Source organism: Cyprinodon tularosa, unplaced genomic scaffold (genome assembly GCF_016077235.1).
Source record: "Cyprinodon tularosa strain WSP-4 unplaced genomic scaffold, ASM1607723v1 ctg586, whole genome shotgun sequence".
NCBI classification, from domain to species: domain Eukaryota; kingdom Metazoa; phylum Chordata; class Actinopteri; order Cyprinodontiformes; family Cyprinodontidae; genus Cyprinodon; species Cyprinodon tularosa.
The window spans coordinates 329,822-343,540 of NW_024039325.1; the positions used below are offsets into that span (position 1 = coordinate 329,822).

A 13,719-nucleotide genomic window follows, 5' to 3' on the forward strand; every position below is an offset into this window, starting at 1 on the left:
GAAGCTCTCAGGTTTTGGCTCATTTCTCTTACTTTGGACTGAATCTGGGACGTCCGCTCCTGGAAGACCAGCAGCTATCTGAGAAGTTCTGCTTGTCAGAATAATCTTTCTCTCAGCAGGATGCCTCCTAATGAAGATCATTTAATCAGTTCATCTGATTAGCAGCAGCTCCTGTCTGATATTTTCCATCATATATCCCATGTTGGCCTTATCTCTGTTTATTACATAACGACATTGTGAAGTTCTATGTATGTTTCTTTGCTCAAGGTTTTAAACTTTGCAGCAAATAATGCTGTTTATTGTGTAAAACCCTGAAAATGAAAAACGGAAGATTCTTTATTTAAGCCATTATATTATTTAAAACGAGGCCAAAACTTTTGAACGGTGTTAAGATGTGAAGAAGAGCTGGTTTGTCTTTGCATTAATCTGTTCAGATTTCATGGACTTCACAGGTTTAGATTATTGTGTTTTGGTTGGAGGTTTAATGTCCAGCTGTGTTTTACTGTCTGTTCTCACTGGCTGAGATTTAAAAAGCTGTTCTATTGCCTTCCTCCTCCTCCTGCTGCCTTTGGTCTGATTACGCTCCAACTGAACTGGACCTGTATGATCATACATCAGCAGGTTGTATAACTGCTATCCAGGCAGACTCCAGAACCGACCGTTCCATCCAAACAGGCTGTCGTCTTTCCTCTCTACGGTACCTCAGTAACTCACTGACATATAAACCGTGTCTTCCTGCCGCGACCTCCCAGTATCAGACAGCCGCTGAGGTTAGCAGCTACATCAGTTCTCAGACAGCTTGTTTTGTTTGGGTCCGGTTCCAGATGTCTTGATGAGGATCAGAATGAGGTTCAGCCTCACTGCTGTGATTTCTGACCGACATGTTCTGATGGAATCGCAGAGCAGCGACTTTATTTTAAAGAAGAATAAAAGTTAATCTGGAGCTCTGATCATTTTCTGCATTGAATCAAACCAAGCTCACAACATTTAATTCTACAGAGCTGAGTCCTGTGCTTATTTTTGAAAGGAGCCGTTCCAGCACACATTTTTCCAAAAATTTTTTTCTACATGTTAACAAAAAACACCCCAACTGTTAAAAATGTGAGCAAATACAGTTTATTCCTGACATTCCTTCATGGCCACTCCATAGCCGTGCATCAGCCATGTAGTGTAAAGGCTGGTTTATACTCAGAAAGCAGGTTGTCTGCATGTGTGTCGCAGTGAACACAGATAAGCCCCGCCCCTTCCGCAGACACTCTGCTGCACCTTCCCAAAATTATAGATCACCGCAGACAGGAGGCCTCTGATTGGTCAAATCTCCATCCGCTCTACACTATCCGTATTTTCTGTTTGCTTCCTTGTTTTATTTGTCTGACCGCCATATTGGAAAACGACTGGTGAAGATGGAGCAGCTAGCATAGCGAGGTGCGTAAGAACGCTGGGACCCTTTCTCCACCTAAATGGTTATGCTGGCCGATGCTACAACAATGACCAAACCCTGTTTCATTTAATTGAATTTGCTGTCAACAGGACTGAAGTCTCATCTTTTAAACCAGGCTTCCACAACTCAAGAGATTAGCTGTTCTCTACAGAACTTCACTGCATGCTAAGCAGGTAATTCAGCTGTTTGATGAAGCTCTGGAAGAAGAGACACATGTAGAAGGTGCATGAAACCCGACCTCAAGAGCCGCCATTAAGGAAGCCTCCTTCAAACTCTAAAGGCCTGATTTTCAATAATTCAGAGTAAAGGGCACTAAATCCTTTTTTTCCTGTGGATGCAATAAGTAGGTGTGTTGTGGCTGTTCTTTAATGATTGCTGCACAAAATGATTAACTTTTAAAATGAAGTGATTGCATGTTCTGCTGGCATGTCTCTTTGCAGGCTGAACCAATAATCTGCCATTCTGGGCTTTTTTGGCTCTCCTGTAGTACAGTACATCCAGATGAAGAAAAACATAAAGTGTGGCAGTGATGGTTAGCTGGAATTTAAAATAGCTCCAAAGTGACATTGCTGGATAGATTATAAATCCACTCTTTTTATTTCTGAAAGTCCAAATATACAACTGTGCCTCCTGAAGTTTGAACCTGATATAAATTTAGACACAGAAACTATGCCTGCAATCATTTCTAAATTTTATTTAATAAATAGTCAGGAATAAATTTGAATACCCTGATTAGCTTATTATATTCTACTAATTTATAAACACAAACCTTTTTAGGACGGCATCCGCTGTTTTTCACTCAGTGCTGCAGCAGTTGGCTTGTTCAGTTTTCATACTCCACCAATTTGCTTTTGATGATATACAGACTTTAGTGAATCAGTTCCTCAGTGGAAACTATACATGTTAGAAAACGTCTCTATAAATGGACGTCTGTTCAGTAATACTATGTTTTATTGTGAGGTAATAAATGAGCCTCTGAAAATACTTATTTTCTTGGTTACCTTTTCGCACCCAACTTTTGAAAAGATATAGAAAAATAATCATATTTTACCTCTCTATAAATCAATTTTTTTAATAAAATAATTACAGATACATTCAACTAATGGATAACCATGCTGGAAAAAAAAAATTGTTAAAGTTCTTTAAAAGTAAGTTGCATAAGTTTCATAGAAAATGGGCCATATTTCAGGAGTGCTGGTCACTTTTCATCTCCTACTAGTTTGGAGCAGAATGCTGTATTAGCTGTAATAATAATAAAAGCAGTTCTCTAAATGCATTTGCTTTAGTATGTGTGTCAGATATGAACCACTTCTCATGCTCTCTACTTATTGAATAAAAACTCCCTTCAACATCCGCAGGGCAAAACTATCTAAGAGGAAGTGTTTGATTTATCTACAAACCTCCACAGTAACAACTTACCGCAAATATTTCCAATGTTACCGTCATCAATCAGCACAAATAACCCATCCTTTAAAAATCCATCATTCAGGACAAATTTCTAAGTATCCAACATTTTAAAATGTTTTTATACCTTCAGCATCCAACACTCTAAACTCTAAGCATCTGATGTGATAAACAATGTTCCAATGGTCTAAATATCCATCATTATATATATCGTTCTAATTTTCTAATCATCCAACATTCTAAACAAAGTTCCAATGTTTTAAATATCCTGTATTTTAAATAAACTTCCATTTTTTTTTTATTTTAGTTCAAATATTTTACAAATACATTTAAAAACAGGCCCGATGTTCAGAACATCTTTTCTAAACAACGTTCCAATTTTCTAAAAATGCTACGTTCTGATGTTCTAAACATCTTTAGGTCTAAACCAGGAGTTCCCATCCAATACTGAATGAATCAGTCAGCGTTCTGCTAAACTTCATGCATAATAAACTGACTTTTACTGTTTATTCTAATTTTCTTTAAATATTAGTTTTTTAAATGATTAAAAAAGAAAAGCATCAGAATAAAATCCCATTTAAAACTGGTGAGTTGTTCTGTTTCCAGAAGAAGCTGAGCAGCCCTTAAGGGCCCCTTGGTGCCCACAGGCACCGTGTTGGGGACCCCTGGTCTAAACCACGTTCCAATATTTCAAACATCTGTTGTTAGACTTCAGGATTTCCAAAAATTTAATTTTATAAATGTTATTTTTCTACAAATGTCACCTATAAATCCAGTTCTTTATAGATTCCGAAACACTTGAAATCTTGTATTCGTTCAGGTAATTTAGCCATATAAAGTTTTGGGAGTCTCATAAATCTGAGCGAGGACCTACTTGCCATGTCCAAGTTTTTAGTAGCCAGTGCTAACAAAGGTGCTAACATCAGACGGCAGGCTGAGGTGTTGAAAACAAAGAATCAACCTACAGCAGGGGTCTCCAACGTTTTCCAGGCCAAGGACCCCCAAATCGTTGGCGAGATGGAGCGGGGACCCCCCTAATTAATCATCTGCTAAATGTTATTTTTTTCAAAACAAATTCCTCTCATTTTTATGGCAGAATTTATCAATTTTTCTCGAGTTCTAATTCAGATTTTTAGAAAAAAACTTAATTTTAACTCAAATTAAGTCAAAAATATGTAAAATTTCAAATTTATGAATGTCTATTGATCTAACAAGAAATAGAATTTTAATAATTAAACCTAATTAAATAGAAATTTCATTTCATGCAGCTCTCTTAATATATTTGAATCCCTTGCCCTGTTTTTTATTTAATGCTTTTCTGTGCCCCCCATGAAAACACGCTGGCCCCCTCCTGGCCCCCTCGTACATTTGGTCTAGAACCGCCACTGGCAGTGATATCTGAAAGACATCTTCTGCCCCCATTTATCTGTTTACTACAGAGTGATGAATTCATGTTTATGTGGATTTAAAGACATTTCATTTAGTGGAAAAAAAAGAAGTCTAATCAACCAAAACTTTCGTGACCCCCATGCAGTACCTCCGAGGACCCCCCTGTTGAAGACCTCCGACCTACAGGATTAAACCTGGAGGGTCTAGGAACTAATTTCTACCTGGAAATGAGAGAAGAATAACTTCAAAATGTAGTTTTTAATGCAAACATTTAGTGCTTATGTAAAAGATAACACATAAAAGTGTTTTTATTGTTTATGATGCAATTTTTAAATGTTGCCTCAAGTTTTTATGATTTAGGTCATGCCCCCCCCCAACAACACAGCCTGCTAAGAAAACGGCATCAGCAACATTGAAGGGAATAAAGAGCCACATTCAGTGGAGGCCTATCAGTCAGTCCATTATTAATGCAACCTCTGCTGAGTTAAGACCCCATTCTGGTCTCAGGATAAACGGTTCAGAGTCTCTGGTTCTGGTCGGAGGCCTCCTGACCCCCCCTGAACACTGACACCAAGTCTTTAACACTGCTAGCTGAGCGAGGCTTCTCCTCTTGCTCTTGTCTCTTAGTCCTTGTTTTCGTTGGGTTGGTGTTGAGACTTTTGGAGCGCAGCGCTGGGTAAATCCTGTCTTCAGACACCAGCAGCTGCTCCTCCTCATCTTGGTCTCCAACCACAGTCTCGCCTAGCGACTCCTGACCTGGAACCTCGGATCCCTCCTCTCCTGCTCTGTCATTTCCTTTTATCACCTGAGCAGATGGCGGACGGTCAAGCCACTCGTGCTCCATGGGGCTGCAGATGATGGAGCTCACAGACTTCTCGCCATCTTGCCTTGGAGATGATAAAGATGTTGTAACCTTTGACCTCTCCACAGGAAATGATGGAACTGCCTCCAGTTGACCCTTCAGTGATGATTTGTTTAACGCTGCACCTGTAAGACCCTCATGTGGCGGAGTAGAGGAGCTGCTGAGGTCACATGGGGAGATCAAGATGTCAACGTTGGATAGAGACTGGGCTCTGTCCCTCACGCCTCCGACTTCAAGGGTTGAAACAAGATCCTTAAGGCCCCCTAGAAACAGGGAGGACAAAATATCATCATTTGTTTTTCATATTCTAGTGCAGAATCCCTTCAAGCATTGCTCAGCGTTACTGCCATTTATAATTACTGTTACCTCATCTTCCTGTAGTTTGTTAAATTGATCAGGATTGTTGAGTCTAATCAGCAAAACTAGAAATTTATCTCAGACTGTCTGATCATTTTATAAATTAAAAAATACACATCTAAGTTCTGGGGGATTTATAAACAACTCCTGAGTGTCAGTAAGACGCAGCATGAAAATGAAAAAACTCGGACCTGTCACACAAATACGATCTAAACCAGCAAAGTGTTTGGGGTCTACAATGGGAACAAACTGGGAATGGACATAAAGAACATTTTTCTGACCCCTTTCTTCAATGATGAATTTCGTAGTTCCGAACGATAAAACAAAAACAGGGTGTAATTTACTCCTCATCCAGTTGGGGAAGTAATGAGCCACAAACACCAAAAACCCATCCGGTCTCCAATCAGACCCCCTCAACAATCGGTTGCATCTAGAAATCCTGTGACAGAGGCTCAGTGACAGATACCAGCTCTGGTCAGTGCCCAACTTGCACTGGGAAAAGGTCCGACTTAATGCCATATGGACCAGACTCATGCTTCTCTTGGACAGAGACTGCATAGCCCCAGTAAATGGCCCCTAAGGACACAGTTGAATGACCTCCAGGTCCATATAGCTCATGTGTATCAGTTGAACTCCTATAAACCCGGAGCACCATGAGCAAAACGAAGAGCTGGTTCACTGTTTCACAGCCGCGATAAAAACCGTACTGCTGCTCCTAACGCTGAGGTAGGACAGTCAATCAGACTCTTCTCACCAGAACTCCGACATTGGCCCCTGGGGAATGCTGACAAGTTTGATTGAGTCTTAAAAACACCCTCCTGTCTCCCTTGACAACAAAGATCTGATGGCAGATAGATATTTTATCTGTAACAACCATACAGATGATGGCCAACAGAAACAGAAAACTATCCAAAGACCAACATGACGACATTTCTGCCAGTTTGTTATGATTGCATCTGTCTACACAGTAAAGGAAAGTTGCCAAAGGGAACTGTATTACATCTTTGTTCTACCTGTTGTATTTCCTCCCTCTGACTTATTTGCTTTTCTCTCAGGACTTAGACGGACTCCTTTGTGCTCTGTATCTCCCGTCATCCTATCGTCAAGGTCTAGCTGGTACCGGTACAGACTATGTCCGTCGACGCTGTTGATGCTGCCGTGCCGTAAGAGAGATGACGACCCGCATACGGACGACGCCCTGGATCCTGTACGAACCAGCTCGGTTCGGTCAATGCCGGCTAACTTCTCCAGGGCGTTCATCATCCGACCAGAGAACTCCTCCAGCTGAGCCAGGCGGAGGTCCACCGTCTGCAGGGATGCCTTCATGGAGTGCTCCCTTTCATTCACCTCTTCCAGACGCATGGACATGTTCTCCACCCTGGAAAAGACAATATTAGTGTTGGCTAATGCCTCAGAGATTAAACTACAGACAGAAAACCAGAGTCCTACATCAAAATTCAGTTACTTGGTAAAGAGGTATAGAGGACGAACTTTTATTTCCAGGTGGATCATCTAAATAATTGGTCCTCCTAACTGTCAATCATTCTGGTGATGCGTTTACATAAGGCCGTCCTTCGCGCTCGTCCCGTTAGCTATCTTTTTCTTCCAGGCGTATATCTGTGGTGAGCTACAGTTTCAGACGGTCATTGAAACTCACCTTTCTCACCACGGTTCTTTGAAAATGGCCGAGGGTCGGAAGAGAAAGAGTGTCTACGAAGTCTACCAGAAGAAAGGAAAGGCTTCAGAAGAGGCAGATATATATTTGCTGTCACAGCGGCCCACTGTCGCCGTGACTAATAACAAAGATGTCGCAGTGGACCAACGGGGAAGTGGTCATCTGTCTGAACGATAAGTTAACTGAGTTCACTATAAAGTCCCTGCTTTATATGGTGATTAGAGGTGAGTATTGGTATGAGTGTTGCGATTCGATACATGTCACGATACTTGGGTCACGATACGATATTATCACGATATTGCAGTATCACTATATATTGCCATATTTTCCCCAGCTATCAAATGATGAGATAAAACAGCAACTGCTGTATATTTTCATCAGAAAATATTGATTAGGTATTATTATCCATGTTGTTTGGGGTTTTCTTCCACTGTGACTGCCTCAAATACAGATCTGGTGCTGCACGCACAGTTAAAGGGCTCCACAGTGCTTTCTGCCAGAGTGGGGGTGCAGAGGTAGCCCATTTTCCCATCAATGTTTTATGTTACCATTTTTTTTTTGAAAATCGATACTAAGAAGTGAAAGATCGATATTATATTGGGCAGCCGAATATCACGATATATCGCCAAAACGATTATTTCCCACACCCCTAATGGTGATGGAGGGATTTAGGGGTTAGAGCAGACGGTCGGACACAGGAAGCTTGTATGAGCTATGAGAACAGCAACTTTTAAACAGAGCGTGCACGAGGAGGAATGGGCTGGTGCACGCTCTCGCACATGCATTTTTCTTAAAGTGGAGAGGGCGGGTCTTTTAAAAAATTCCATAGAATCCTCCATAATACCTTTAATGTTCAATAATAAGACATTTATGGTGTTTACTTCACGCCAAGTTAACTAAAACCATGATGTCAGAGCGGTTGCTGCTCATTAGGACGTTTATCGGTTTTTGACCTTTCAGATGTGACTCTGATTTGCTCGTTGTTGGAGGACTGCTTCTCATCCTCTTTCTCTCTGAAGTATTCCTCCACGCATTGTTCCTCAAACTCGTACAGACTCTTGATCTCCTCCGCATTAAGCACCAGCTCTGAAAAAAAACAAAATTTAAAGTCAAGCGCTACTCTTATTTGTTTGATTTGTTCTTATACAGTAATGCTATAAATTCAGCAAAATAAGTGAAATATGAAATGTGACAAACTGTGGTCAATCTGAAGGAGGATTTAAGTAGATTTCTACAAACTCATTTAAACCATTCAAACTTATACAACTATATATTTATGCTAAAAACATTCCAAAACTAAACCATTAATTCTCGGTGGGTCTTAAAGTACTAAAGTATTACAGGTTGTTCACACTTTTCAATAGCAGCTATACAGTTGCCAATAGCAGCTATATAGTTGCCAATAGCAGCTATACAGTTGCCAATAGCAGCTATATAGTTGCCAATAGCAGCTATATACTGTAGTTGCCAATAGCAGCTATATAGTTGCCAATAGCAGCTATATACTGTAGTTGCCAATAGCAGCTATACAGTTGCCAATAGCAGCTATACAGTTGCCAATAGCAGCTATATAGTTGCCAATAGCAGCTATATACTGTAGTTGCCAATAGCAGCTATATAGTTGCCAATAGCAGCTATACAGTTGCCAATAGCAGCTATATACTGTAGTTGCCAATAGCAGCTATATAGTTGCCAATAGCAGCTATATAGTTGTCAATAGCAGCTATATACTGTAGTTGCCAATAGCAGCTATACAGTTGCCAATAGCAGCTATACAGTTGCCAATAGCAGCTATATAGTTGCCAATAGCAGCTATATACTGTAGTTGCCAATAGCAGCTATATAGTTGCCAATAGCAGCTATACAGTTGCCAATAGCAGCTATATACTGTAGTTGCCAATAGCAGCTATATAGTTGCCAATAGCAGCTATATAGTTGTCAATAGCAGCTATATACTGTAGTTGCCAATAGCAGCTATATAGTTGCCAATAGCAGCTATATAGTTGCCAATAGCATTTATTTAGTTGCCAATAGCAGCTATATAGTTGTCAATAGCAGCTATATAGTTGTCAATAGCAGCTATATACTGTAGTTGCCAATAGCAGTTATATACTGTAGTTGCCAATAGCAGCTATATAGTTGCCATTAGCAGCTATACAGTTGCCAATAGCAGCTATATAGTTAACAATAGCAGCTATACAGTTGCCAATAGCAGCTATATACTGTAGTTGCCAATAGCAGCTATATAGTTGTCAATAGCAGCTATATACTGTAGTTGCCAATAGCAGCTATATAGTTGCCAATAGCAGCTATATAGTTGCCAATAGCATTTATTTAGTTGCCAATAGCAGCTATATAGTTGCCAATAGCAGCTATATAGTTGTCAATAGCAGCTATATGCTGTAGTTGCCAATAGCAGCTATATACTGTAGTTGCCAATAGCAGCTATATAGTTGCCATTAGCAGCTATACAGTTGCCAATAGCAGCTATATAGTTGCCAATAGCAGCTATACAGTTGCCAATAGCAGCTATATAGTTGCCAATAGCAGCTATATAGTTGCCAATAGCAGCTATATAGTTGTCAATAGCAGCTATATACTGTAGTTGCCAATAGCAGCTATATAGTTGCCAATAGCAGCTATATAGTTGCCAATAGCAGCTATACAGTTGCCAATAGCAGCTATATAGTTGCCAATAGCAGCTATATAGTTGCCAATAGCAGCTATATAGTTGTCAATAGCAGCTATATACTGTAGTTGCCAATAGCAGCTATATAGTTGCCAATAGCAGCTATACAGTTGCCAATAGCAGCTATATACTGTAGTTGCCAATAGCAGCTATATAGTTGCCAATAGCAGCTATATAGTTGTCAATAGCAGCTATATACTGTAGTTGCCAATAGCAGCTATATAGTTGCCAATAGCAGCTATATAGTTGCCAATAGCATTTATTTAGTTGCCAATAGCAGCTATATAGTTGCCAATAGCAGCTATATAGTTGTCAATAGCAGCTATATACTGTAGTTGCCAATAGCAGCTATATACTGTAGTTGCCAATAGCAGCTATATAGTTGCCATTAGCAGCTATACAGTTGCCAATAGCAGCTATATAGTTGCCAATAGCAGCTATACAGTTGCCAATAGCAGCTATATAGTTGCCAATAGCAGCTATATAGTTGCCAATAGCAGCTATATAGTTGTCAATAGCAGCTATATACTGTAGTTGCCAATAGCAGCTATATAGTTGCCAATAGCAGCTATATAGTTGCCAATAGCAGCTATATAGTTGTCAATAGCAGCTATATACTGTAGTTGCCAATAGCAGCTATATACTGTAGTTGCCAATAGCAGCTATATAGTTGCCAATAGCAGCTATACAGTTGCCAATAGCAGCTATATACTGTAGTTGCCAATAGCAGCTATATAGTTGCCATTAGCAGCTATACAGTTGCCAATAGCAGATATATAGTTGCCAATAGCAGCTATACAGTTGCCAATAGCAGCTATATAGTTGCCAATAGCAGCTATATAGTTGCCAATAGCAGCTATATAGTTGTCAATAGCAGCTATATACTGTAGTTGCCAATAGCAGCTATATACTGTAGTTGCCAAAAGCAGCTATATAGTTGCCAATAGCAGCTATACAGTTGCCAATAGCAGCTATATAGTTGCCAATAGCAGCTATACAGTTGCCAATAGCAGCTATATAGTTGCCAATAGCAGCTATATAGTTGCCAATAGCAGCTATACAGTTGCCAATAGCAGCTATATAGTTGCCAATAGCAGCTATATAGTTGCCAATAGCAGCTATAAAGTTGCCAATAGCAGCTATATAGTTGCCAATAGCAGCTATACAGTTGCCAATAGCAGCTATATAGTTGCCAATAGCAGCTATAAAGTTGCCAATAGCAGCTATATAGTTGCCAATAGCAGCTATATACTGTAGTTGCCAATAGCAGCTATACAGTTGCCAATAGCAGCTATATAGTTGCCAATAGCAGCTATAAAGTTGCCAATAGCAGCTATATAGTTGCCAATAGCAGCTATACAGTTGCCAATAGCAGCTATAAAGTTGCCAATAGCAGCTATATAGTTGCCAATAGCAGCTATATAGTTGCCAATAGCAGCTATACAGTTGCCAATAGCAGCTATATAGTTGCCAATAGCAGCTATAAAGTTGCCAATAGCAGCTATAAAGTTGCCAATAGCAGCTATACAGTTGCCAATAGCAGCTATAAAGTTGCCAATAGCAGCTATACAGTTGCCAATAGCAGCTATATAGTTGCCAATAGCAGCTATAAAGTTGCCAATAGCAGCTATATAGTTGCCAATAGCAGCTATACAGTTGCCAATAGCAGCTATATAGTTGCCAATAGCAGCTATACAGTTGCCAATAGCAGCTATATAGTTGCCAATAGCAGCTATAAAGTTGCCAATAGCAGCTATAAAGTTGCCAATAGCAGCTATAAAGTTGCCAATAGCAGCTATAAAGTTGCCAATAGCAGCTATATAGTTGCCAATAGCAGCTATAAAGTTGCCAATAGCAGCTATATAGTTGCCAATAGCAGCTATATAGTTGCCAATAGCAGCTATACAGTTGCCAATAGCAGCTATACAGTTGCCAATAGCAGCTATATAGTTGCCAATAGCAGCTATACAGTTGCCAATAGCAGCTATACAGTTGCCAATAGCAGCTATATAGTTGCCAATAGCAGCTATAAAGTTGCCAATAGCAGCTATATAGTTGCCAATAGCAGCTATAAAGTTGCCAATAGCAGCTATAAAGTTGCCAATAGCAGCTATATAGTTGCCAATAGCAGCTATAAAGTTGCCAATAGCAGCTATAAAGTTGCCAATAGCAGCTATAAAGTTGCCAATAGCAGCTATATAGTTGCCAATAGCAGCTATAAAGTTGCCAATAGCAGCTATAAAGTTGCCAATAGCAGCTATAAAGTTGCCAATAGCAGCTATAAAGTTGCCAATAGCAGCTATAAAGTTGCCAATAGCAGCTATATAGTTGCCAATAGCAGCTATATCTGACCTGCATCATTATGTGTCTGTCGTGTAATGACCTCCTTAAGGTGGCTGGAAACTAAAAAAGGAATTTAAACCTAAAGAAAATGGACTGAAAGAAATGGATTTGAATCTTAAAATTTTAAATCTAAAACTGCAATAAAGAAAATAAATAAAAAGAATAACTGTAATTAAAATACTAAAGTGAATTCTTAGTTTTTTTAAGCTGAGGGGAAAAATTTAGATTCAATTTTTATTATTTTATGTTCGGTTTTTATAGTTTTTCCAATTATAAGTAAAAATTGGACATTCAATATCAACTTGTATTTCTTCACTTTCAATAATTTAACAATTAAGTTTACAATAATTGTTGCATCTCTCTGACTCCATACTTTCCTACCCTGGATAGTGTCATTGTTCGCCCTGCAAAAGGTAAAAGGAGCAAAGAACAGCAGGTAGGAGCTACGATTTAAGGCAGGAGTGACCAATCAGCAGCGTCCAGATAAAGAGAATTATCAACCAGTAAAGGTCTGGAGACATTTTTAATGATCTGTTACTTTATACAGACTTTAACACTGAAATAAAAAGCAGGGTTGTATGTATCCATGTTATACATTTTAAATAAAAGATATATATACATAAAAAAATAACATTTTTCCATTTTAAAATCAAAATTGTTTCTTAGAGTAGAGATAAACAATCTTTCAGTTTGGTTTATAGATAATTTCCTGATTCCCATATTTTCTCAAACAGCTGAACTGATGGTTTGTTATTTTCTTTCTTTTTTCTGTCTTAATGTTGGCAGTGGGCTTTAGGCTGCCCTGCGAGGCTTTAAACCTGGGTTTAACCGGAGACTAAGCCATTCTCAAGCACATATCAAGGAGCTCATTTAAATAAACTTGTGAAAAGGCTGAAAATTGTAAACGAACCTTTATACTTTAAAACCTTTTATATCTTATTGGTTTTGTTTAGATGACAGATTTATTGATCTTTAAGCATTCAGTCATGGGAAATAGAGACATTTTCTAGATATCTGTGACTCTGACTGAATAATTTCCTCTCCAATGCGAAGCTTTCACTTGGTGAGTGTTTCTTACGGAGTCGCCTCTCCCGGTCGTCGCGTTCTCCCTCCGGCTTGCGCCTGCATTTGCAGCACAGGCTCTTCAGTACGATGTAGATGTGGGGGAAGACAATCAGTGGGGGAGGCAGGATGGGGCGGTCGTGGAAGGTCATGATCAGCTGATACCGTTGAAACTTCCACACCTGGTTGGAGATGGACTTCACCTCAAAGAAGGTGTTGCTGGGAGAGAAAAGGGCCGAAGCTGAAGGCAGAACTACTAACACCTTTTTGGAAAACAGATGTCTGGGTTTCGTAAAAATGTTATAATTTTCTTTTTATAACAGGAAACCATATATTAGTGTAAGACAACCAGTTTTAGTCCGTGAGGCAGACACCCTGTCTACTTTTAAGGCTAGGCTTAAAACTTTCCTTTTTGATAAAGCTTCTAGTTAGAGTGGCTCAGGTTATCCTGAGCTATCTCTATAGTTCTGCTGCTATAGGCTTAGACTGCTGGAGGA

At 39.5% G+C, this 13,719-nt stretch overlaps 1 protein-coding gene across 2 annotated transcripts in view; it reads right to left on the minus strand.

The window, feature by feature from the left end:
- Positions 1–4,420: 4,420 nt before the first annotated feature.
- LOC119797499 (transient receptor potential cation channel subfamily M member 1-like) overlaps positions 4,421–13,719 on the minus strand; it is a 52,882-nt gene continuing 43,583 nt past the window's right edge. The window contains exons 25-28 of one of the 2 annotated variants that reach the window (XM_038306585.1): positions 13,239–13,441; positions 8,082–8,214; positions 6,467–6,831; positions 4,421–5,359 (exon numbers count right to left, since the gene is read on the minus strand). In XM_038306585.1, coding sequence (XP_038162513.1) covers positions 4,752–5,359; positions 6,467–6,831; positions 8,082–8,214; positions 13,239–13,441 — 1,309 coding nt within the window. In that variant the 3' untranslated portion in view covers positions 4,421–4,751. The remainder of the gene's footprint in view (positions 5,360–6,466; positions 6,832–8,081; positions 8,215–13,238; positions 13,442–13,719) is intronic. The other variant, XM_038306586.1, reaches the window with a different exon arrangement.